The sequence below is a fragment of the Polypterus senegalus genome, chromosome 15 (genome assembly GCF_016835505.1).
Source record: "Polypterus senegalus isolate Bchr_013 chromosome 15, ASM1683550v1, whole genome shotgun sequence".
NCBI lineage: Eukaryota > Metazoa > Chordata > Cladistia > Polypteriformes > Polypteridae > Polypterus > Polypterus senegalus.
The window spans coordinates 52,165,761-52,192,380 of record NC_053168.1 but is presented as its reverse complement, the minus strand read 5'-3'; the positions used below and the strand labels follow the sequence as shown (position 1 = coordinate 52,192,380).

Below are 26,620 nucleotides of genomic sequence, written 5' to 3'. Positions count from 1 at the left end.
TAATGATGTTCTGCTTCTCAGAATTACTGTTACATTATTCAGATATGTTAACATGGCCTCATGAATATTCACGTAATGATTGAGAGGCAGTGGAAGCAGAATTACAGAAGGTTATTAGTAGAAAGCAAGCTTCCAGAACAGTGTGTGTTTGTGAGTCCCATTTGAAGCAAATCCTATAATTGTCATTCTAAGTTTACTTGATAAATCTAAATTTATGACAAATGTATGTTGTTTACAGTAAATAGGTAATTATTTGTACTTCATTTCAGTTTCACTATGACTTGATAAAATTGATGTAAAATCGGAGCAAGACCCTACCTTCTGCCTGTATGAGCCTTTTGTGAAGTTGGCTTTGGTTGCTGCTGTTTAGTTTCTGGTTGAAACACCAAAGACAAGAAGAGTACAGACGTAATTCTGTTTAGTCTTTTATTGTCATGTTATTTTGCAGTTTGACATTTTGTGTGGATTGTTGCCGTCACGGTGCCACAGTTGCTACTGTGTGGTTCCCAGAAGTGCAAAGCATGGTGTCACTGTGTTAAACTCATAAAATGTGGCGGTGCCCCCTTACTGATGTCCAATGTTCTGGATATATCAGCAGACGTGTTTGTGATTAGTTATTTCAGTCATTTTAGTTTGTTAGGACTTTTTTTTTGTGTTTCTTCAACTTGATTTTTGGCTAGTGCATTTGCCTTTGTTATTGTTAGAAACTTAATTTTTGGTTTTGACCCTAACTCAATTGGTTTTCTTTCATCTCTCAGTGTCCCTGTGCATCTTGCGGTCTGCCTTTTCAATCCTGGCAGAACACATATGGTGTGCACTTTTGTTTTCTTGCTTCAATGATCTCCCAATCTATACTTCCGATCACAGTTTTCCATACTGTTTTATATAGTGCCATAGTATTTCTGTATGTCTGTCACAAAAAAAAAACATCAATGAGCCCAACTGAAGATGGCTGACACCTTCTCATAAACCAGGATGAAAAATAAGGGATCTGGCCAAAGTAGTGAAAGAGTCCAAACTGCCAGGACAGCGACTGATCATGGGAGTATCACATTGAATGCATCAGTGAGAGTGTTCTGAAGCACTTCACAGCCATTACACCGACCCTGGCTGCGGACTTTAAGATAACGTTACCAGACCCCTTCATTGTAGAATACCAATGTTTCCATCAAGAAGGCCCCATATGCCTAATACACTGTCAACAGTAAACTACACTCACTGGACAGATTATTAGGAACGTCTGTACACCTGCTTATCCACGCAATTCTCTAATCAGCCAATCATGTGGCAGCAACACAATGCATACAGTTCTACAGATACAGGAAATGAGCTTCAGTTAATGTTCACAGAAAACACCAGAATGGGGGAAAAAAAATGTGATCTCAGTGATTTTGACTGTTGGTGCCAGACAGGCTGGTTTGTGTATTTCTGTACTTACTGATCTCCTGGGAATTTCATTCACAACAGTCTCTAGAGTTGATTCAATATGGTGTGAAAAACTAAACACATCCAGTGAGGGGCAGTTCTGAGGATGGAAATGCTTGTTGGTAACAGAAGTCAGAAGAGAATTGCCAGACTGGTCTGAGTTGAAAGAAAGCCTATGGTAAATCAGATAACCGACTCTGAGTAACTGAGATGAACAGAAAAGCATCTCAGAGTGCACAACATGTCGAACCTCGAGGCAGACGGGCTATAACAGCAGAGCACCACGTCAGGTTCAACAGAACCAAAGGCTGAGGTGGCAGTGTACACAGGATCACCAGAACTGGACAGTTCAATACTCAAAAAACATAGGGTGGTCTAAAGTAGTACTAGGTTGTTGTACCGTGTTAGCCATTATGAATGTAGAGAAAAGCCAAGCAAAATGACACCTTTTATTGGCTAACTAAAAAGATTACAATATGCAAGCTTTCGAGGCAACTCGGGCCCCTTCTTCAGGCAAGATGTAATACAGAAACTGAAGTTTCCTGTGTTTATATCCACACACTAGGACAAGAAACAACAATGGTAAATTTTAAATGAAAACTCTTAAATGTAAAAAATTAATAGGTTCATTCAGGCTAAGATTAATTTAACAGGAGATAGAAGAACAATGTATGGTCAAGATCTTTAGATAAGATAACTGTCCAATAAAGTCCTTTGAAGTTTGTGAAGTTTTTCAAAACAATGCAGATCTGTAGTCAGGTTGTCTGTGTCAGTCTGAGAGATGCAAACAGTCTTCATATCTGGCTATAAAACTCTTGTCTCTGTTCAAGCCATGCTGTAATGTATTAAATTTTAACATGAGCTTAACTTCCCATTCTTTTCTCTCTTGCTGCGTTTTGAAGTTGCCCATAAGCACTGTGACTTTAAAGTCCCTCTCACAGTGTCCATGGCTGTTGAAGTGGGCCGCTACAGGAACATCTGTGTTGCCATGTTTAATGTGGAATCTGTGTAAATTCATTCTCTGGCGGAGTGTTTGTCCAGTTTCTCCCACATAGAGTGTAGTGTCAGGACATTTCATGCAGAGAATTAGGTAGACAACATTCGATGATCTGCAGGAAAATGATCCCTTTATGTGATGTTCAAGTCGGGAGTTTGGTATAACTATACGGTCTGTATTGTAGATGTGGGCACACGTTTTACATCTTTTCTGTAGGCAGGGAGATGTGCCATTTTCTGTTGGTTCATTTAGGGAGCTTGGACAATTAGTTGCTGAAGGTTTGGTGGTTGTCTGTATGCCAGGAGGGAGGTTCAGGAAATACATTTTTTAGTGTTTGGTCGTTGTTTAGTATTGGCTGAAGTTCTTTTATAGTTTTTCGAAGTGTTTCAAGATGTGGGTTGTAGGTGACAACAAAGGGGATGAAGGTTCTCTCTGGGTATGGCAGTAGCTCTTCGTATTTGAGTGTCTGTTGTTTTGAGGGTATAACCTTGTTTGATGAACTCTTGTCTGAGCTCCTGCAGTTGTTGATCCCGGTCTGTCGGGTCTGAGCAAATATGATTGTACCGTATTGCTTGGCTAAAAATAATGGAGCGCTTATATGCTTGGGGTGAAAGCTATCACTTACTAGGTAGGTCCGTCTGTCTGTTGGTTTGTGAAAAACAGAAGTTACAAGGGTGTTGTTTTTCAGTTGAACTGTGGTGTCAAGGAAGCTGACTTCTGTTTCTGAGTAATTCAGCTTCAGCTTTATGTTAGGGTGAAATTATGAAAATGGAGGAGGTCCTTCTCACTGGCAGTCCAGATTATGAAGATGTCATCTATGTAACGGAGATATAACATTGGTTTTAAGATGCACATTGACATGAAATCTTCCTCCAATTTTGCCATAAATAGGTTTGCATAGTGAGGTGCAAACCGACAGCCCATTGCAGTCCCCATTTGTTGCAAGTAGCAATCTTGTCCAAAAGAGAATAGATTATGTGTCAGAGTGAATTTTATCATTTCTATTACTGACTTTGTGGGTAAATCATGTTGTCCGAGGTACGTTTCACATGCCAGTATGCCATCATCATGGGGGATGTTTGTATACAGAGCCTCAACATCCATTGTGGCCAGTAAGGTTCCCTCAGGTAAGGGGCCCAAAGCAGACAGTTTTTTTAAGAAGTCAGTGGTGTCCTGGATGTAGCTGGTTCTGTTGCGGGCTGAGAGGTTTAAGAATGTGTTCCACCCAACCTGAAACCTTTTCTGTCAGGGAGCCAATTCCTGAGATGATGGGCCTTCCTGGGTTCCCTTCTTTGTGGATTTTAGGAATCATGTAGAAGTAACCCATTTTGGGGTTCTCACGAATTAAACTGTTTACCTGATCAATGATGTCAAGAGGAAAGCTACTTACTATCTTTTTTAGTTCCTTTTTGTAGAGATCTGTTGGGTCTTCTTGCAGTTTGTAATAATGCATAGTATTGGACAATTGTCTTTGTGCCTCCTGTATATAGTCTGACGTGTTCATGATGACTAAAGCACCCCCTTTGTCTGCTGGTTTGATAATGATTTCTGTATTATCTCTTAGTGAATGTATGGCTCTCCGCTCTTCCCCAGTGATGTTTTCTATCCGATTTTGCTGCCTGTTTAAGATACCTGTTTTTACTCTCTGTCGGAAGCAGTCTATATAATTATCCAGGGTGGAGTTTCTGCCAGCTTCTGCTGTCCATGTGGATTTACTGGTGGGGTTATTGTAACTGCTTGTTGTTGGTTCCTGTGTGTTACCGTTCTCTTTGTTGTGGAAAAATTCTTTTATTCTTAGAATTCTGAAGAATTCTTCCATATCACTGCAGAGTCCGATGTTGTCAATGGGCTTTGCAGGACAATATGAGAGTCCCTTTGTGAGTACTGAAATCTCTGCTTCATTTGGTGTGTATGAGGAGAGATTAACAATGCAGGTCTGTTGCTCTTTGTTTTTTGTTATTAAGTGTCCAGCTTTCTCTCGTAATCCATGTAGCTTTTTCTTTTTGTTGACAATAAGGAGTTTCTGAAGACAACAAGAACCGCATCCCCCTTGTTGTCACCTACAACCCACATCTTGAAACACTTCGAAAAACTATAAAAGAACTTCAGCCAATACTAAACAGCGACCAAACACTAAAAAATGTATTTCCTGAACCTCCCCTCCTGGCATACAGACAACCACCAAACCTTCAGCAACTAATTGTCCGAAGCTCCCTAAATGAACCAACAGAAAATGGCACATCTCCCTGCCTACAGAAAAGATGTAAAACGTGTGCCCATATCTACAATACAGACCGTATAATTATACCACACTGCCGACTAGAACATCACATAAAGGGATCATTTTCCTGCAGATCATCGAATGTTGTCTACCTAATTCTCTGCATGCAATGTCCTGACACTACACTCTATGTGGGAGAAACTGGACAAACACTCCGCCAGAGAATGAATTTACACAGCTTCCACATCAAGCATGGCAACACAGATGTTCCTGTAGTGGCCCACTTCAACAGCCATGGACACTGTGAGAGGGACTTTAAAGTCACAGTGCTTATGGACAACTTCAAAACGCAGCAAGAGAGAAAAGAATGGGAAGTTAAGCTCATGTTAAAATTTAATACATCACAGCATGGCTTGAACAGAGACAAGAGTTTTATAGCCAGATATGAAGACTGTTTGCATCTCTCAGACTGACACAGACAACCTGACTACAGATCTGCATTGTTTTGAAAAACTCATCACAAACTTCAAAGGACTTTGTTGGACAGTTATCTTATCTAAAGATCTTGACCATACATTGTTCTTCTATCTCCTGTTAAATTAATCTTAGCCTGAATGAACCTATTAATTTTTTACATTTAAGAGTTTTCATTTAAAAATTTACCATTGTTGTTTCTTGTCCTAGTGTGTGGATATAAACACAGGAAACTTCAGTTTCTGTATTACATCTTGCCTGAAGAAGGGGCCTGAGTTGCCTCGAAAGCTTGCATATTGTAATCGTTTTAGTTAGCCAATAAAAGGTGTCATTTTGCTTGGCTTTTCTCTAGGGTGGTCTAATAAATCTTGATTTCTGATGAAGTACGCAGAGGTTGAATCAGAGCTTGGTGCCAATAGCATGAATCCATAAACGCAATCTGCCTTACATCAACAGTCCAGGCTGGTGGTGGTGGAAGAGTAATGGTTTCTGGAATGATTTCTTGGCACACTTCAAGCCGATTAATACCAATCAATCATTGCTTAAATGCTACGGCTTATTTGAGAACTTCTGTCGAACATGAGCATCCCCTTTCTGGGTGAAATTGACCCCTCTTCCAATGGCTACCTTCAGCATGATAATGCACAATGTCACAAAGCAAAGTCATCTTAAAGTGGTTTCATGAACGTTACAATGAGTTTAGTGTTCCTCAGAAGCCTCAGATCTAAATTCAGTAGAACACATTTGGGGTATTGTAGAACAAGTGATTCACAGCATGAATGTGCAGCTGACAAATCTGCAGAAACTTTGTGACAAAGTCATGTCAACAAGAAATGTTTCTAATATCTTGTGTATCCATGCCATGAAGAAATAAGGCTGTGTTGAGAGCCAATATTGGTACAGTGGTCCTAATAATTTGCTCAGTGAGTATATGTATAGGGTGGTACAGATCTAATGATGTACAGTGGTGTGAAAAACTATTTGCCCCCTTCCTGATTTCTTATTCTTTTGCATGTTTGTCACACAAAATGTTTCTGATCATCAAACACATTTAACCATTAGTCAAATATAACACAAGTAAACACAAAATGCAGTTTTTAAATGATGGTTTTTATTATTTAGGGAGAAAAAATCCAAACCTACATGGCCCTGTGTGAAAAAGTAATTGCCCCCTTGTTAAAAAAGAACCTAACTGTGGTGTATCACACCTGAGTTCAATTTCCGTAGCCACCCCCAGGCCTGATTACTGCCACACCTGTTTCAATCAAGAAATCACTTAAATAGGAGCTGCCTGACACAGAGAAGTAGACCAAAAGCACCTCAAAAGCTAGACATCATGCCAAGATCCAAAGAAATTCAGGAACAAATGAGAACAGAAGTAATTGAGATCTATCAGTCTGGCAAAGGTTATAAAGCCATTTCTAAAGCTTTTGGACTCCAGCGAACCACAGTGAGAGCCATTATCCACAAATAGCAAAAACATGGAACAGTGGTGAACCTTCCCAGGAGTGGCCAGCCGACCAAAATTACCCCAAGAGTGCAGAGATGACTCATCCGAGAGGTCACAAAAGACCCCAGGACAACGTCTAAAGAACTGCAGGCCTCACTTGCCTCAATTAAGGTCAGTGTTCACAACTCCACCATAAAGAGACTGGGCAAAAACGGCCTGCATGGCAGATTTCTAAGACGCAAACCACTGTTAAGCAAAAAGAACATTAGGGCTCGTCTCAATTTTGCTAAGAAACATCTCAATGATTGCCATGACTTTTGGGAAAATACCTTGTGGACTGGATGAGAGAAAAGTTGAACTTTTTGGAAGGCAAATGTCCCGTTACATCTGGCGTAAAAGGAACACAGCATTTCATAAAAAGAACATCATACCAACAGTAAAATATGGTGGTGGTAGTGTGATGGTCTGGGGTTGTTTTGCTGCTTCAGGACCTGGAAGGCTTGCTGTGATAGATGGAACCATGAATTCTACTGTCTACCAAAAAATCCTGAAGGAGAATGTCCGGCCATCTGTTCATCAACTCAAGCTGAAGCGATCTTGGGTGCTGCAACAGGACAATGACCCAAAACACACCAGCAAATCCACCTCTGAATGGCTGAAGAAAAACAAAATGAAGACTTTGGAGTGGCCTAGTCAAAGTCCTGACCTGAATCCAATTGAGATGCTATGGCATGACCATAAAAAGGCGGTTCATGCTAGAAAACCGTCAAATAAAGCTGAATTACAACAATTCTGCAAAGATAAGTGGGCCAAAATTCCTCCAGAGCACAGTAAAAGACTCATTGCAAGTTATCGCAAATGCTTGATTGCAGTTATTGCTGCTAAGGGTGGCCCAACCAGTTATTAGGTTCAGGGGGCAATTACATTTTCACACAGGGCCATGTAGGTTTGGATTTTTTTTTCTCCCTAAATAATAAAAACCATCATTTAAAAACTGCATTTTGTGTTTACTTGTGTTATATTTGACTAATGGTTAAATGTGTTTGATGATCAGAAACATTTTGTGTGAAAAACATGCAAAAGAATAAGAAATCAGGAAGGGGGCAAATAGTTTTTCACACCACTGTAGATCCAGATCGTCTGGATGACTTTGATTTATGTGGGGACGATTCCAGTTTGGTACGGAGACGATTCTTCATGTCGTCAGTTCGCACACTTCTCGATGGTCCGGGATTTTTCAGGTGATTTTCTATGTAACAAACTTAATAAGTTATAGCGTAATGAAAATTGCATAATTAGATCTGGACCACCCTATACAGTATGTGTGTTCTCTGTGAAGCAGAAGGGAAGGCAGGGATCTCAAACTCCAGTCCTGGAGGGCCGCAATGACTGCAGGTTTTCGTTCCAACCCTTTTCTTAATTAGTGACCTGTTTTTGCTGCTAATTCATTTTAATTGACTTGTTTTTTAAGATTTGTTCCCTGGAATGTCTTTATCATTCCTCTGAATTGCCTCATTTCGTTCCTTAAACGGAAATGAAATGTGAAGTGAGTGAGAAAACAGAAGACCAGCTAAGTCAGGTCCTCAGACTCCAACCAATTTCACTCCAACCAGTTGCTTAATTAGGTGCAGAGTCTTGTCGTTAATTAAACCCGTTCTTTAATTCCATGGCTTCTTACTGCTCTCATTGTGCAATACCAGACATTTTCAAAATTGTTGATATTTTTCTTTACTTTTCTAAGAGAGAGAGAGAGGAGATGAGATGTTAGGAGCATATGCTGATATAGCACATTGCCACATCCACCACGTGACAAACCACCTCAGGATCCTAGACTAGCACCTGAGTGCCAGCCATGCAATGGGCGACACCTCAGACCCACAGTAGTTCAGAACAGTGTGATGTTTTTTACGGTGGCTGGAGTGCCAATTCTGTCAACAGTGTTCAAATTTTTTGAGGACCTGAGAAAATCAACATTCCTGAGACATCCACCCTTTTTTCTTACAGATATAATATGATGGGCACAGTTTGCTGGTCATGCTTTGGTTCATGTTGTATCTCATTATTGTTTGGCTGATAATTAAGGAAAAATAAACAATTATTGGGTCTGAGTCTTCAAGAGCCAGGCAAATAAAATTAATTCAAAAGAAGTTAATTAAGAAAAAAAAAGGGTAATTTATTAAGAACAGGGTTAGAATGAAAACCTACAGACACCGTGGCCCTCTAGGACTGGAGTTGGAGACCACCGATATAAGGTCATCCTTTGAGAGGATCTTTAGTACAAATAGAACTACTGTCATCTGGTGATACCTCTAAACATTACATTTTTTTTTTAGTCTTCAAGTGATTTATTTACTTTCATATTTAGAATCTTTTGGTATTTCTTTTTAACTTGAATACTTAAAAAATAAGTTTGGATTTTTGAAGTTAAAGTTATTTCTCCACAAACATGATAGCTATGCACTTGCCACACGAAACTGTGTTCTAATGTTAAGCATTTTGTATAAATTGTAAAAACTACTGAGCTTGTCCTGGCATTTTATAATGGACGCACAACCAGAAAACAAAAGCCTAAAAACACACCAAATGTGTTGTCATAAAAATGAGTCCAAGACATTATGAAAGTTTGGGCCAGCCACCCGTCTATTCTTTTTTCCCAGCTGCAAAATGGTTTTCTTGAATCAAATACACGATGTGCATGTCACAGAGTCCAAAACAGAACTAGCTATAGTAGCCTAAGATGGAGACTTTAAAAGTCTTGAGAGGAACTAATATCAGCAAAGGGGCCGGAACCAGAAGTGACATCATCAAAGGGGCCGGCTTCGGAAGTGACGTCATCAAAGAGGCCGGCTTCGGAAGTGACGTCTTCAGAGGCACCGGAACCTTGCAGGATTTCCCAGGAAAGGTCTGTAGGGAACTGAGAAAGACAGTCAGTGCACTCCGCCGCCCCCGGTCGAATGTTTTATTACAATTACTCGAGCCCTTTAGCTGCCTCCTACTCGCACGTGTGTGACAGTGTCTATTTTAAAGAAAAGAAAGTTCATTAGTGGTCTGCATCTTGAGATTATACACACATTGTAAAAGAGCGTATACATGTCATTTTTGAAGAAAAAACACCAATATTATGAGATTCGACCAGTTTTTTACAAGAAGAGCAGTCCTGCGTGTTACCTCAGCGCTTTGTCTTCCCCAACAGCAAACTTTCACCCCAGATGTGTGGTTCCAAGGCTGGTGAGGCACGGACTCCTTCAGAGTCAGATTTACAAATAGATGAACTCAAAAGAGTAGCTTATTCACTATTCAATTGGCAGCAAGCACATTGACCACTGGTTATGTTTCATATCTCATCAGCATTTCTTTACACACACATAGGTAAGGTAAATGTTTGGCTAAGAAAGAATGTTACATTTATAACATCAGAAGAGAGCGGAGAGAGAGCATTTGCTCTGCACTCTTCATGTGTTCTGATTTGTCGTTGCAATTCCACAATTCACACTCATTTAATACAAATGAAAGTACAAAGTGGGGTACAAAAAAAAAACGGATTTCAATTTTGACATTAACTGAAATATTTAGTTGTTTTTAAAAACTTTTAATTCTGATGCTTTAATCAATTTTAATACAGACTGTTCAACAAAAGGATAACAAGAAAAACAAAAAAAATATCTTATTTAAGGTCAAAATTTAGCTTTTAAATATTGGATTGTTTTTTTCTTAGTCTGATCCCATTTTTTTTTATAAAATTGAAAACTGTTTATGGTCTTACCTTTATTTGTAAATGAAGTCCATGCGCGTATCCTTCTTCATGAAAATCTCTGTCACTTTCTTGTAAAAGTCCTCCTTATTTTCCTTTAGTTTCAAAAATCTTAATCTTCCATTTTGGCAGTCACTCGGAACAAAAAATAAACGGACCGCTGCAGTGCACTTGACTTTCTGATATCGCTAACTTATTGGTGCCCAGAGCCTCTGCGTAGAAGAACAGCAGCAATGAGCACCTGTTTGGCTCACATGCGCCCCCTTTGGTGCGACGCGGTACTGTCTGCCTCACCTTGTGCCTTTTCACTGTGGTTTTATGTCTGATCAGCAAGACTAAATATGTCACACACATTCATTAACGATATTGGCCAGACTGTGGAAAGTCAGGGTGTGTAATAAACGTGTGTAGAGTGAGAAATATAGAGTGAGAGTCATGTTTCTTGCTTTTGGGTGAAAAGAGTGGTCCTCGGCAGGGAGTTCCTAACGGTCGCCTCTGAGTCATCGCCTCCAAGAAATAGCTCCTATTGCACGCATTGTGCTTGTATAAGGTGACCAGAATTTTTTGAACCATCCCCTTGCTCAATTTGTTATTGCCTCCACTGTCTAGCTCATCAGTGACATTACCGACGGTGTTGGGTTGAAGGGCTCCCGAACAGCGATGGGAGCGTGGAGCAGAGCCCACATTGTCACACAGTCACGCATGTACATGACATCATGTCTTCTTCTGAACTTTTTATTCCAAACACCATGCACAAAATCACTCTGGAATGCACTAATTTGGAGGGGAGGTGTGTTTTTGGAGAGAGGTGGAAGGAAATGGGCCAAACTAATTTACACGCATACTATTGACTATACTTGCTGATGTGTTCCGAACCAATGCGAGTCCACTGAATCCTTGTGGAATACAGAAAACTGGCCGAAAACGTTTCCAGCAACAATGTCACTGAAAGACTTTTGCAATATTTTCAGGATTGCCCGCTTTGATAACCGAGACACCCGGCCAGCTCGATGATAGAGAGACAAGCTAGCTGCAATCAGGTCAGCGTGGGACAAGCGGGTGGAACGCCTTTGGCTGTGCTACAACCCTAGGCCCAGAGTTACTGTTGATTTATACCATTTCGGGTGTCGCTGATCATTCAGGCAGTACATGCTGTCTAAACCTGCCAAATACGGAATCAAGATCTGGGCTGTCTGTCACGTTGCTTCATCTTATGCACGGAACATGCAGGTATACACTGGAAAGCCTGCTGGAGGAGCCCCTGTGAAAAACCAAAGAATGTGGGTTGTTCTGGACATGACACAGGGTCTCCATAGTCACAACATCACACGTGACAATATTTTTAACTTCACATAAGTTGGGACAGGAACCCTTGAAAGCTGACAATGGTAGGAACAAGGAGAAAGAACCAGCCAGAGCTCCTACCTCAGCTGATGAGTACAAAGAGCAGGCCTGTCAATTCAAGGAAGTTTCTGTTTACAGCCAATACAAAAAAAGGAAAAAATATGGTACTTATGAGTACGCTGCATAGGTACCGGAAAATCTGTGGTCTGGAGCATCATAAACCACAAATCAGTATAGATTGCCATGCTACAAAAAGTGGAGATAACCTGGAAAGGTTAGTGGTTAGTGGTTGTAGCTGCAAAAGAAGAACTCTACACTGACCACTTGTAATATTTTTTTAATATCTTGGACATCTCTGCTTATAATGTGTTTGTCATTTGGATGGTACTAAATCCAAACTGGAATAAAGGGAAGTTCCGAGAGCTGGGCAAGGAACTGATAAGACATCAGACTGAGAGGAGACAACACCTAACAAGGACCCCTGTCTCTGCAGCCATTGTAAGGAGGATTCAGGAGGAGGATTCTGGAGGCAGAGGACCACCAGCTCCAGGACCAGAAGTAAGTGTGAGTGAACCTCAATATCTATATTTTTGTGAGGATTAGAGACATTTAAAGATGTTAGTAGACCTCTAATTAGCATTTTCATTATTTTAGGTGGCTACCAGTCGCTGCAAAAGGAAACACTGTGATGTTTGTGGACCCAAGAAGGACACAAAGACCCAATTTACATGCTTCAAGTACAAGAAATACCTTTGCATGGAACACACTTTGAAAGTCTGCTTTTCATGTGGTGTATAGAGGCCATGAATTAGGCCATAAACCAGGCTAATGGTATCATTTCAATATAACCCTACATGTCCTTTCAATGTGTTCAGTTCAAAACAAACATCAATAGCTCTGGAAACCTTCTCTCATTTATATTTGTTCAACATTGATGCTATATTCCACTAACATCTTGATTATTATTATTGATTTCTACACAAAAATCAAATTTTATAACAATAATCAAACAGTACTTTCATTGAGAAATTTAATCTAGCAGAGCTTAATAGTAAATACTAAATGTATTTACTGACTATATCGTTTGTGAAAAAAAGTCAACATCTGTTATGTAGTTTGACATAAAACATTGTTTTTATTACTTAAAAAAAAAACCCAAAAAACTGCGGATGTACCAGACCAATGAAAACATCCTGAGTAACAAAAATACCACACAAGGGTTAACATATCAGAGCGACTGCTGGAGACTGTCAGTGGGCGGATCAGTAAACTCGTAGTTGTCCTGTCATTTCAAGGGAAGTCCGATTTGATTAACTGTTATCCCGTCTCTTGATCCCCCCCTACTGTCTCCGGGCTGTCAGCCACTCACACCTGTCCTTTGAACTACGTCATCAGATGCTTTCCTACGTGCCCTTCCTAAATGGGCAAGAACACCAATAGAAAGGCAATCATTACGTCAACGAATGGCATGTGACATTGTTATTCACCAATGAAATCCTTTCCCTCAGCGGGAGTCAGCCAATGAGATTTCTGCTTTTGTATTTCGGGGACGTAAGAAAGTCACGGCTTGTGGTTTGGATCCGAATGGCGGCTGTTCGTCTTGTTTCGTGTTTTTCTAGAAGTGCTTATTTTTTAAGACCTCAGAATAAACGTCTCATGCAACCGTTTTCACGTAATTTTGCCTTGCGACAATTTTTAGTGCAAAATGCGTTTACTAAGTCGTCCTTGCGTCGGAGTTATAATCTCGAAGTGGAAGACCCAACGTTTCAAGCTAACAGACTGGCTGCCTCATTGCGTGGATCTTCCGCATTAAGTAAGTGTTATTATTTATTTTGATTTCTTAAACATTTAAAAGAGAGTACATTTGGTTCGCGTTTAACTTTTATGTACACACAAACCCTTCCTTTATCCTGGAATATGATTTTCCGTGGTTAGAAAAGTAGTTGTACTAGTAGAGTCCTATTTCTGCGAGCACAAGGTTTAACTAGCTGCAAAGCTGCATTACATACAGGTATGTTGTGGAAGAGACGTTGAGGAGAAACTGGTGCCAAACGAATAACGTGATCTCCAGAAAGTAGGACCATAGACACCTGGTCCAATTTTCGAGTCATCACTTAACGAGGTGATGGGGGAAACCAAACACGCGGACATCTTAAACTTGATGGGTCCAATCTCAAAAGACAGGAAAATTGACACATTTTCTACATATGGGAGATAGAAATAAATGAACGAATTTACTCTATTATCATATCACGCCACTGCCGTATCAGTTTATTCCTATTAGAATTAACTATTGCAGTATATTACGCATCTCTGCAAAGTTAAACTCAGTAAAGTTGTATCAGTTGTAAAGTTGTTTTTATTTGCATCCATGAACACAAATGAGGATGTTATCCTGTCCAATTTCAGTACACAACTGAAATGATTTGATTAAAATTGAACAGATTGCACACTCTACTCACGTATTCAATACTGATGCAAATCAATTTAATTTCTAAATGTATGTAAAGAAAACCATGATACATATGTTGACTTGCAGCATCTCAAATTTTCATCCTTTTTAATCTATTTACTTTTTTACCCAAAATTTAGTTTGTGGCCTGTGATTTACACTTTTTTTTCTGGTGTGGCCCACCATCATACTGACATACCAGTGTCCTCGTCATCCTGATGGAATCCTTTATCCTGGACTTCACACACCACCCCAAAGATTTTCAGGGAATAATTCCACATAAGAGTCCAAAATGTGAACTATGCAGAATCACTGCTACTCCAGTTAGGGCTCTTTTAGATGAGTCTACACATAATATCAATTTTTTTTGCATTGTAACCTCTGCTAAGTTTCTATAGTAAGCATCAGAACATTAACCCAAGGATCAGTCTTTCTTAAAATATGCTGCCAACTCATATTCTTTATTGCGGTATCAAGAGAGAGGTTTGTCTTAGATATAATAAGTTTAGTTTTTAATCAAGACTCCCAAGAGCTCTGCAGCATTTTGGGAAGGATTAGATCTCCTACTAAATCATTTATTCATTCAGAGTGGAATGGCTGTGGCTCATCATTGAACTTGCTGAGACAAAACACAAGCAAATTATCTTTAAAATAAAGTGATATTTAAGTATAGTGCAAAACAATACAAAATACAGTGGACAATTTAATCTTACATAGTGGAGAAAAGGGAGTTTTGTTTTTGAATTAATCACCTAATAAATATAAAAATCACATGAAATAATCAAAAAACAAAAACTCACCGTATAGGTATGTTATGCTTAGGTTATTTATCATTCAAAACTTTCATTTATTTCAAACTATGGCAGTAACTATTTGGTCAATTTGGAGCTCAGCCCAGTGATGTGCAAGTTTTCAACGAAACTAATATTCAGTGTTTTTTTACTTGACATAAACTACTCTATTTATCTAAACTTATTAATGCATACAGGTTGGGGTAAGAAGCTGGTTTACTCAAGACTCTCTAAGGAATAATAAAGCTGCAGCAGCTTGAGCTTTTAGCTATAGCGATGTGGGGTTATCCGACAACCGGTGTAACAACTGCTGATTAACTGTTTGTATTGCATCTCTGCTGTTAATCATTTGTAGGCAAGTATATTTTTTTATTCTCTTTGGAAACTACAACCTATGCCAAAACACAACTCAGTAAGACAATCAAGAGTAAGATGTTTTGAAAGGAATCCAAAAAACACTCCTCATTCAGCCTTCTTCTGACAAAAAGAGGACCATGCAAATGGAGTGTCCCATTGAAAACCGTCCCTTGCATAGAAAATAACAGCTTGTAGAAATTATGTCAGAGTTGTAAACTGATCCTCATAGAAAATATCATTTCAACGCGTTTGGGGGCATCCAAAGAGTGTCATTTTCCCACTGAGTTAATAGAAGGTGGGCCAGGATTCTACCAGGTGATTTAAATATGCCTTTGTGCAAGTATTGTTAGGTATTAGACACTTTTTTTTATAGCAGACTTTTAACCCATTTGGTATTACTCCAAATGTTACTGTTAAGGTGTTGGAAGGGATTTTAAGTCTAAGGCTCTCTTTATGAGAAAGAGAGAGAAACCATTTTGGGCAAGCACTTCTATGTAAGTGTAGGGCATTCCTGAAACGTGTGGCATATCCGTGCAAGTGCTTGATGTCATCTTTCTTAAGGTTCATTTTAGAAAATTTTAAGCTTGATATATAGCATGGAACTAAGGAAAATGCTGAATTTTGTTGCTGAACTTGTATATCTTATGAATGGCTGACCGCTGTCTGTCTGTCTATTCCTTTTCTGGTATTTTAATTGAAAGATCCCTTTCCCATTGTCTCCTGAGACCAGTAAGGAGTAAATTCCTCAACTTTTTTTTTTTTTTTTTGGGGTTAAGATGCCTTCTAACATGAAAGTAATTATAAACTGCTACTGGTCCTTCTCTTAACCATTTCTCGTGTTGATGGCCTGCTTTGGCAGTTGGTGTCACTGCTGTACTGTGTGACTGGTATCTTTCCTGTGAGTGGGAGAATAAAATATGTTAGTATTCTTGGAATCCAAGGACCATAGGATTCATTCATTTTATTAGACTTCCATCATAAACCCTTAAGATGTCCGGGAGAGGGTGACCAGTTGCTTTACTTCACCAGGGGCCTCATGTATAACGCCGTGCGTAGAACTTGCACTATAACATGGCGTAAGCACAAAAGCCGAAATGTGCTTACGCACAGAAAAATCCAGATGCAGGAATCTGTGCGTACTCCAACTTCCACGTTCTTCCGTTACATAAATCCCGATCAGCGTGAAAACATAAATCCCGATCAGCGTGAAAACTAACGGTCGTGCACGCGCATTATGTAACGCCCCAATCCTCCCAGAATTACGTCTCTTTGAATATGCAAATCAATATAAATCGCCCTTAAGCGCAGCCTTCTGTGAAAAGACAATGGGAAAAGCACGGGGAAAATAAGAATTTCAGCGAATACCAAGTGGAGGCAAAGGAAAAACATACTATTTGTTCAAATAAACCGTAGTATAATCAACAAAATGAAGTTGATCGAGTGACATAGCGTGTTGGAGAAACTTGAAAGCTCACATTCACAAAATCGCACAGTGCCAAAAATAAAAAAGAAGTCACATATCAAAGTTGCCGTGAAAAGAAGAGTTGTAAGCCCACTGTCTGAGTGTCATATGAAAGTTTATTAGGGTACAGAGAAAAAAGGCACACGGTGGGGAAAAAGCACGAAATGTCAACTTCAATCTCGACATTTCCACTTTAATCACGTAGTTTATTTTGTCGTTTAGTAGAACAACATAAACTTCATCTTAAAATCGTTTAATCAACCAGTTTCTCAAATCACATCGTAATTAAAGTAGCACGTTAAATGCTTTGTTTTGTATGTGATCTTCTATGTGATCTATGTGTGTGAATCACTACTTGCTTCTTAAACCGGCTCTCTTCCTCCAACTGGACACAGAGTCCATTACATTTGTGATATTACAGCTCTCTGAATAACTAAAATACTGAGATGTATACGTGATGTAATTTTCATGATGATAGGAGCTAAAGCACATTATTAAACATGTGTTTCATGAGCCTCGTGCTCATGACAAGCATTTATCTTTTGTCGAAATTTGTCGCTGCGTTTTTAGCTGTGTTGTTATTTTCTCTCTGTTTTATATTCAATATATATTAGCGTAGCCGTCACTGCAGTCAGTGCTTTTCTTTCCCCAAGTAACTGATCGCCATACAATCAGCTCTGTAATAGACGTTAAGCCATCTGTAAGCTTAGCGCCGATTCTTCAAAACGTTTAAAGAACATTGAAATATCTTCGTAGTACATGTTTAATTATTCTATCCTTAACGACACTCCCAGTGAAGAATATAGATTATTTAAATGAAGTTAAAGTTTTATGTGTATAATTTAACAAACATATTTTGCTGCATTTCACCTTAAAAATGATATTGTCATCATATGTAAATCGCGCTTTATAAAGTGGCCCAGGTTGTGAGATATTATAACTGTAGTGCAAGTTTACAGTGGGGTGATTGTACTTATAAGTACAAACCGTTCTACAAGGAGCAATTGATTGAGTGCGTTTAAAGTTCTTGGGATGAAACTGTTTCTGAACCGCGAGGTCCGTATAGGAAAGGCTTTAAAACGTTTTGCAGTGGCTGAGACAGCGTGTCCATGAAAATGTATACCGATAATTCTCTTTCCGATCAGCTGCTGCTGTGATTCACACTCAGATACAGTGATATAAATACTCCGAGTGGTGCAGTGAGAGTAATATGGAAAAAGATGATCCGCTGTGGCAACTCCTAACGGGAGGAGCTGAAAGAAGAAGAAGGAGGAGAAGTGAGAGTAACAACGCTAAAGCAGTTATGGTATTTGGAATACTATGGCTGTTCCCTGGACCATTATATTGTTACGAGTTAATTACAATCCGATGCATTACACTAATAAATAATATGCGGTTAGTTTCTGTGTATTTATAAAGCCGCGTCATGAATATAATGAGTAATCACACAAGAACAGTAGCATTGCTTTGACGCTGGGTGCCGCCAGTTTGCAAAACCGAGCGGAGAACTTGCGTACGACAAGGCATGAGGTACCGTGGAAAAGTGCGTGGCTTTACGCCAAGTGTAGGTTTTATACATCGCGATTTGAACGTGGAAAAGTTCTTACGCAACATTTCTGTGCGTACGCACCGTTTATACATGAGGCCCCAGGGCTGTGATTTTTTTTAAAATGTACTCAATAAAGATACTGTACAGAAATTAAATAAATTGAACAGACTATGAGCTGGCAAGATGTGTATGTAAATCAATAAATTGGAACAGAGAGTCGCATTGCCACCCAAAATTTTGAAATTCACATTGATGCCTTATTTTTTTATGCTCTTGCAACATTGTAGTGGGACAGTCCTGCTGTGTGTTTGCATTTGATGTTGACTTGTGCAGGTGTAATCTACAGCCTATTTTCTGGATTCGATGGAGATTTCTTAACATACTGAAAGGAAGGATATTCATCTACAAAAATGAAGCTAACTTCTGATTCAGTGCTTTTATATAATTATTTAGTGTGATGTGAACATGTTTCCACTGGAGCAGACTTAATTTAATTACCAGTAAAGCAGATGGCTGTATGCCAGCTGGTAATTCTTATAGAATTACATACAGAAAATATATTGATGATTACAGGACAATTTTACAAGTTTTCTAGATTCACTTGTTTGTAATGTTTGTTTTTTAGCAGGGGTATAAGTCTAACGTGTGTGATTTTTGCTCCACAGCTTCACACACAAATCCTAAGTTTAACATTGATGTGTTGGTTTCTCTTCTGCGGCAAGAGAATGCAGCTGATATTTGTGTTATAAAAGTACCAGAAGAGTTCAAGTATTCAGATTACTTTGTCGTTGTAAGTGGCACTTCGACTAGGCACATTCAAGCAATGGCACAGTATGCCTTAAAAGTGGTAAGATGTACTTTATTAACCATTAATTGATAAGTAAAAGGGGTTTCAAGATTGCTGTACACTTGAATATTTTCAAAATCTTACTGTATCTAGATGGAATCATGTTTTTAAAATGTATTTTTTATTTAAGATTCTTGGATAAAGCAGTTGAATAATGGAATGTAAACTACCCAGCAGATAAGAAAATTACATTATGTGTATATTTTTTTTAATAAAAATTTTATGTTGTGTTAATATCCAGTATGGAAAAGGGCTTAAATGCCTGACTTGTTGCACTGATTTAACTCTTTAATTTTCATATTTTCTTTCAGTATAAGTATCTTCAGGAAGACAACATTCATGCCAACATTGAAGGGAAAGATTCAGAGGATTGGCTGTGCATAGATTTTGGTAATGTCACTTACTCTAGTTACAACAGCATTATACTGCTGAAATGGAATATTCATTTAGATAATGTTAATGTAGGAGTAGGCAGTATGGTGGAGCAGTGTTGAGTGCTGCACTGTCTCAATTCCAAGGAGGCTGGGATCAGATCCTGACTTGGTCTCTGCATGTGTCATATTTGTACTGTATATACTCGCGTATAAGTCGGGTCTTGAAACCTGAAAAATTGATCATAAAATCAGACCCCGACTTACATGCCCGTTCAAAAATGTGACGTAAATTATTTATTTTTGCATCTTTTTGCCTCCTCGCATCAGTTTCTCAGACACATTGAATTTTGTTGCAGCAGCGCAGTTACCAATTTTTTTCACTACTTTGATGTTTAATTTAAAATCAGCTTCATTTTTTTTTCTGATTGAACGCTCCATCGTAGATAAGGGATGCTCTTACGATAAAGGTGTGTGAGGTACAAAAAACACAAATCAGTGCAAACGTTGCTTCAGAATAGTTCAGTTGTGGTAGGGTTTGCAGATTGCTGGCTACTGAACATTGTTGTCTTTAAAAACTAAGTGATTCCAAACGATGGATGTGCTACTCATCTTGGGGATTGCATTTTGTTTATGTTGTACATTTGTGGTGTTTGTTCTTTTTGGTGCTTTTTTGTTTGTGTAATTCAGATATTTAGTATAGCAGACAAGCAGTAGGTGGAGGTAAGCTGACTTTTTCTATTGTTCCTTGGATTAGCAGCTGGTGACACTTAATTAGTCCAGTATGACTGAAGGACAGCATCTGTGTCCTGTCTAGGGCAATATGTAAACCACAAAGTATAGCCAATAAAACATTTCAGGAATTAGATGCAGTAAACCAACACTTAACGCACCTAATGTCACCAAGTTAACAAAGGCAGGCAGGACTCTTTTTAACTCTCTTATACCAGCACACAGTTTCACACTCATCTTGGCATAGCATCTGGTGTGAGGAGTGCTGTGCTGGCACATATCAGCTAAATAAGTGAGGTGTACCTCAAAAACAGTGGATCAGATTTGTTCAGGAATTGGAAAAAATGTTTAAGACAAAATTGTATTGCAGAGAATGAGGTGCTGTGTGGTAACCAAGGAATAAGATGTAAAACTAACAATTTCAAGTTCAGCCCCCTGGTAATACAGGCTTCTGCTCAAAGTAATGCCATCTGTACTATTTCTTGATTTTTGGCTTTCTGGGACATGCTTGTTTAAGTTAATTCTTAAAATTATTTTTTTAAGGTGCCTTGTTAAGAAATGTGTAATATTTGTGAAAATATTCATTATCATTGACTTCTACTAGAATCCCAGTATCTTGATTTTTTTTGTCTCTGTGATGAACATTGATACTAGATATACATTGATACTAGATCTATGCATGAGCTAAATTCTCTTCCATATTTGTTTTGGGAAGTGCTGATCTATGAGGGTGAGTGTCGGTTTATAAAACTGCTAGACCCACCAATGGTATGCTTTAGAATGCAGGAGTAATGTGAAATCTGGTTCAAATATGTGTTTCTAGAACAAATTAAGCAAGAACTGTGTGATCCATGAGGCCAAAAATGCAAATATCTCACTGATCCTGCTTTTTGGAACAGGATCAGGATTTACCTATTCCAGAATGAAAGATTGTTGTCCCAGAAACTGAGCCAGATTTCAAAAAAGTGTTTTGAAAGTGAAGTATAAACAGTGAGTTTAATGTTAAGAATTAACGGTTTTGAGATTGCGGTAATTAAGAAACACAGCATTCAATCATAAGACCAAAGGCTGTACATTACATGTTTGAAACTTTTGATAAAACTCTTACAGTTTCATCACAGTCCTTGTTTTATTATATGTGTATGCAATCGAGCATACTTGGGTTTGCTTACTCACTCCAGCTCCATGCAAGTTCAAAGAACCACCATGTAAGCAAAGCAGTCTGAATCAATCTATCTATTGAGAATTTAAGTGGAAAGAATAATAATGATCATATGCTGGTAGATACTAAAATGTTATGGTGTATTACTTTGGTACTTGAATATCTGTTGCATGTATGAAGGTTCATGTTATGGAAAGGTACTTTTGAAAACCATTTTTCCACATTCAAATTACTAATTTCCTAAAAATATCATTGTTTTCTTTTAAGGTCAAATTGTTGTTCATTTCATGCTTCATGAAACCAGAGAGATCTATGAGCTTGAAAAATTATGGACTTTGCGTTCATATGATGACCAACTGACATCGATTGCTCCAGAAACATTTCCTAAAGATTTTATCCTTGAAGAAGTGGAGGATGTTCAGAGTTGATAATGCAGCACATCAAGATGGATCTGAAATTCAGATTATTGTTCAGTCCTGCTTCTGTGTACATTACACTTGGGACAGCCAGTAGCGTGTATTTTTTATTTATTATATAAATAAAACAATTGGACGGTTTAGGAAGAAAATGAGGGGTTTACTATTTTCTAATGTATTGTTTTTGTGTTGCTTCCTGAATTCAAACTCTTTGATTTTTGGGGAATGAAAGTAATAATGACTTTATTCAAAATGGGATTGTTTTGCTGACAAAACTAGCCATTGTTCCATATTGGATTTTTAATTTAAACATAAGCTAAGGAGGGAAAAAAAAAGTTGGATATATAAGTGGCCCTTTGAAAGCAGAGTGGCTGTGTGAAGTTGTACGTCATACCCTCTTGGTTGTCAAAAAATACAATTCTTCCATTATCCATGTATAGAAATGTGGGCTTTGGCCTTACTTTCATGCTGTTTCTAGATAAGGTAAATATATGTAACTGTTGCTAATTCCTGAACTTAAAGTAATTTATTCTGAAATGTTTGGCTGTTGCTTACAAAAAATAAAGCACACTAATCTTTTTGCTTTTCCAAATCTACGGATATTTCGGTTACTCTTCCCATTCAGCCTTAGCACTGAGCTCAGTGGTGCAATGGCTGCATTTTTCTTTCAGCTGCTTGTAGCTTCAGGGTTATAATGTACAGATAAACTCAAGATACGAGTTTAATTCGTTCCAGCACTGAGCTTGTATAGTGAATTTCTCGTATCTAGAACAAACTTCCCCATTGAAAATAATGGAAATCCAGTTAATCTGTTCCGCACCCCCAAAAATAACATAAAAATCAATTTTCCTAACAAATAACACTGATAATATATACAAGTGGAACCTCGGTTTGCAAGTAACTTGGTTTAAGAGTGTTTTGCAAGATGAGCTACATTTTTTAATTAATTTTGACTTGATAAAACGAGCGATGTCTTGCAGTACAGGTAGTATGGATACACCTTGTCTGCTGAGCGTCATGTGAGCATAACTGAGCTGATGGTTCTTCTCTCTCGTGCGCATCTCTCTCTCTCGGGCAGTCGTCTCCTACTTTCTGTCTGCATGTCCGCGATATTTTTGGATACGCTTATACAGCGAAACAATGAAATCACAAGCGCACAAACGCGTCGATCCTCGCGCTACGAGAGAACAAGGAACACTGAGTGACCTCACTGGCTGGCGGCGTCAGCTTGGGTGAATCTCCGAGTCGAGGTGGATCGGGAAATGCGTCATGCATAACCACAGCCTGGCTCGTGGCTCGTTATGCGAGCCAATGCTCGTATTTAGATCCGAATTTTTCACTCATACTTTCCTCTTATCTTGAATTTCTCGTGTATAGAGGTGATCGTATCTAGAGGTTCCACTGTACTTCAAAATAAGGTACAACATGGGATAATTCAGTGAGTCCATGCCCATGTCCACCTGCCCTAGTCTAATGAGGGGGATTTAAAGTCAACTGCAGGTTATCAGAATCAGGAATGGACACTTTCTGAGAAAGTTAGTAAAAAAATCAAAGCAGCACAATTATTCACTGGCTCATTGCAGTCTGTTTCTTGGTTGTGTGCTTATTGTGGCAGGGTCTGGGAGAACAACAGAATAGAGTACAAGTTAAAAAAACGTTCATGTTAGGGCTGAATCTCTAGTAGATGTGTTCTAGTGGATAGGGTCTGGCACCCCCAGCCCATTGTGAAATCTGTTCTAAACCCACACATATTAAAAAGATGGAAGATGTATTGTAAATGGAATTATTCAGAGTGATGTGAAACAGCTGGATGACCAGTGCCGTATTTTATTAGGATAGAGAAGAGCTGGATTTTCCTTGTTAGGGCGTAAGGGAACTTCAGTTGATGAGTTCAGGCAGCAGCACCATAAATGTCTACTTGCCCACTCAGCCCATGTTGTAAATCACCAGAGGTAAAATTTTTTACAGTGCCATACAATCTTCAAAAAAAAAAACCAAAAATGTAAATACAGGTACAGTGGAACCTCGGTTCACAAACATCTCGGAACAAGTACAAATCAGGTTACGACCACACACTCGGTATACGAATAAGCCAGTTTCCCTTTCGGTTTGTGCACACCGATGATTTCTACACATGTTGCATTATTCCCAGTCAGACATGCATGCTTTTGCTGTGAACTCTTTGTGCTCCATTTTGTTTCCCTTCCGCTTCGTACGGGCCGATTACTGTATTTAAGCACGTGTTCAGCCTCTCCTTGTGCATTGTTCTCAGTCAGAACTGCGTGCTTTCGCTGTGAATGCTTTGTGCTCTACAGTCTTGCGTGTGCTTTTGCAGTTAACCATGGCTTCTAAGCAAGTGAAGAGTAGGGAGAAGAAAGGTTTGAAGAAAATTTAAATCCAAGTAAAGAAAACTTATTGAAAAGTATGAGCGTGGTGTTTGTGCTACTGATCTTGCCACAGAGTCCAAGAAGTCAAAATCTACGATTTCGACTATTCTAAAAGCAGCTCATGTTGCAAAAGGAGTTCCAGTGTTAACCAGGCAGAGGCCTCAAGTGCTGGAAGAGGTGGAAAAACTGTAACCTCCTCTCCACCCAGTTTCTCCTCACTTCCTTCATGCCAGAACTCGACTCATGCAAGGTTAGTTTTTGTGTTACAGATTTTTCAAATGGTAATTTTTTGGTTCATAGCGTCAGTTGTTGCAATGTTTCTTTTTTGGGTGGTTCATTAAATTACAGATTTTTCAAATGTTCATTTTGTTTTCCCTGTGTGCTTAAAACTCTAAAATTAAAAAAAGTGTTTACAGCGAGCAGTTTGTAGTGCTACAGCGCAAACTCTTGCCATGTTAGTTTTCTCTGTTCAAGGTTTTCTCAGTGTTATTCAATGTTTTTATATTTAGTTTACTATTACGCTGTGCATTTTATGGTATAAATTAACTATATTTGTGCTTAAAAATCTTTAAAAATATTTACATACAGTTCATACGGTCTGGAACGGATTAATTGTATTTACATACAATCTTATGGGGGAAATTACTTCAGGTCACGACCAAATTGGGTTACAACCAGAGTTTTGGAACGAATTACAGTCGTGAACAGAGGTTTCACTGTACTTGTAATTTACGGCCGCTACTGTGTCTCACGTTCAAACGACCATTTTCTCCATGCCAGCTCAGTGTGCTGTGACTAATCTTGCTCAGTGACATTTGTCTTACACAGTTACAGGAAAAAGAGGCAATTAATCATCACACAAAAATGAAGGGAATCAAGCAGTATGAGGGAGGAAAGAAAGTGAATGTGATCACAAGTGAGATTATCCTACTGTAATCGGAGCACACTGCACGCGCTGTACTGCTCAATCCAGTTAACCTTGGAAGTTTGTGTTGTGGCAGTTCATACAAAGTGGCACATTGTGAATCACAACGGGGATAATGAAACCCCACTGAACTCCTTTATCTCTTAATGTTTATTATTCACTGGCTGAAATGTTAAAATAGAAAAGATGAGCGCTCAAACAGCCAGTCCAATTCCTCCTCACACAGAGAGGCTCACATTGACATAACGGATCAAGAAAGGATTCATGAAGCTGTTAAAAGGGTTGGCACCCATGCAAGCAACAGGAATAAGGAAACAAAGTAAAAAAAAAATCTACACAATGTGCTAAGAATGATGATAAAAAGAGCACACAAAACAATAGGACTTGAGGGACTTGTGTACAGTCCCCTACATATGGTCAGGTTTGAATACATATACAGTGAAATATCCCTCTTACGTCTGGCCATCGGAGCCAAATGTGATGGTAAGTTGACGACTACTTGTAGCAGGTAGGAGACTAAATGTTTCCAAAGATGGGGACGCCTCATGCCAAACATAACTTCACAATTGTATGGTCTATGCCATCTGAAACTGGCACCAAGCTGGCAGACAGGGACACAAAAGAAAAGCAATTGCAGGGTTGTGTAGCAGCAGTTGTCTTGGTTATGTACTGGAAAATCCTTTTCTTTTGGAGAGAAAGTCCAACATGTGTGCCATTTATTGATATTTACTGTATGTAATGGGATTGAAATCTGGTAAATACTTTGAAGTATTTGGTGTGTCGTACTCCCTACTCTTTACCCAGCGCCGGCTCCTTCATTACATAAGCAGGACGATACTGCCAAAACAGCCTTGGTGGATAAAGGGTTAAATGAGACAATCCAAGATCTTCATTCATCACATTTTTAAAGAACAGACACACTAACTTATCAACCACAGGATTGGTGAAAGCAAACTGACTTTTTAGGCATTGAAGGGGAGCACAAACATCTGTGTGAAAATCGTCACCCTGTGTAGCAGACCAGGCTTGACTAATATAAGGTGGGCATATCTCCAATTTCTGAACATTTTGTATTTTTAATATTTTAGTGAGGTGGCAAAACATGCAACTATTATAAAATAATAAAGAGGTTAAATGCATTTAATTATTGAGGTATGCAATTGAATCTTGATTTTTCCCCTCTGCTCCACAGTTTAATCACATCTGAATTTTTTGGTTTTTATTTAAAGTGCACTTTGCCTGACTATTATTTTAATGTTATTTTCATACATTTCACTTGCAGCATGTAGAAATGACAACACTTTTTACACCGGACCGGACCCCCGCCCATTTCAGGACACCATAATCTTGGGGACATTTTGTTATCATAGATGTTTGTGATACTAAGATGTGTTTCAGTGCTTCATAAGATACCTCAGCTTGCTTCTACCCCTTGGAGGCTGTAGCTGCCATTGTTCAACATGAGGGCTCAGCCAATGAAAATCAAAGAAGCCATTATGAGACTGAA

The 26,620-nt window shown here is 38.9% G+C and overlaps 1 protein-coding gene across 1 annotated transcript; it reads left to right on the top strand.

Moving 5' to 3' along the window:
• Positions 1-13,208: 13,208 nt before the first annotated feature.
• On the top strand, positions 13,209-22,393 carry malsu1 (mitochondrial assembly of ribosomal large subunit 1). The gene is made up of 4 exons (XM_039737235.1): positions 13,209-13,475; positions 18,939-19,120; positions 19,432-19,510; positions 21,653-22,393. Exons 1-4 carry the CDS (start codon positions 13,247-13,249, stop codon positions 21,811-21,813), a joined length of 651 nt encoding a protein of 216 aa, XP_039593169.1. The 5' UTR covers positions 13,209-13,246; the 3' UTR covers positions 21,814-22,393.
• Positions 22,394-26,620: the final 4,227 nt, after the last annotated feature.

Bases quoted from the DNA above. Each gene is read 5' to 3' on its own strand.
- malsu1 (XM_039737235.1), top strand. From the start codon at position 13,247: ATGGCGGCTGTTCGTCTTGTTTCGTGTTTTTCTAGAAGTGCTTATTTT. The intron at 13,476-18,938 runs GTAAGTGTTATT...TTTGCTCCACAG, and splicing joins GCGTGGATCTTCCGCATTAA to CTTCACACACAAATCCTAAG. The intron at 19,121-19,431 runs GTAAGATGTACT...ATTTTCTTTCAG, and splicing joins CACAGTATGCCTTAAAAGTG to TATAAGTATCTTCAGGAAGA.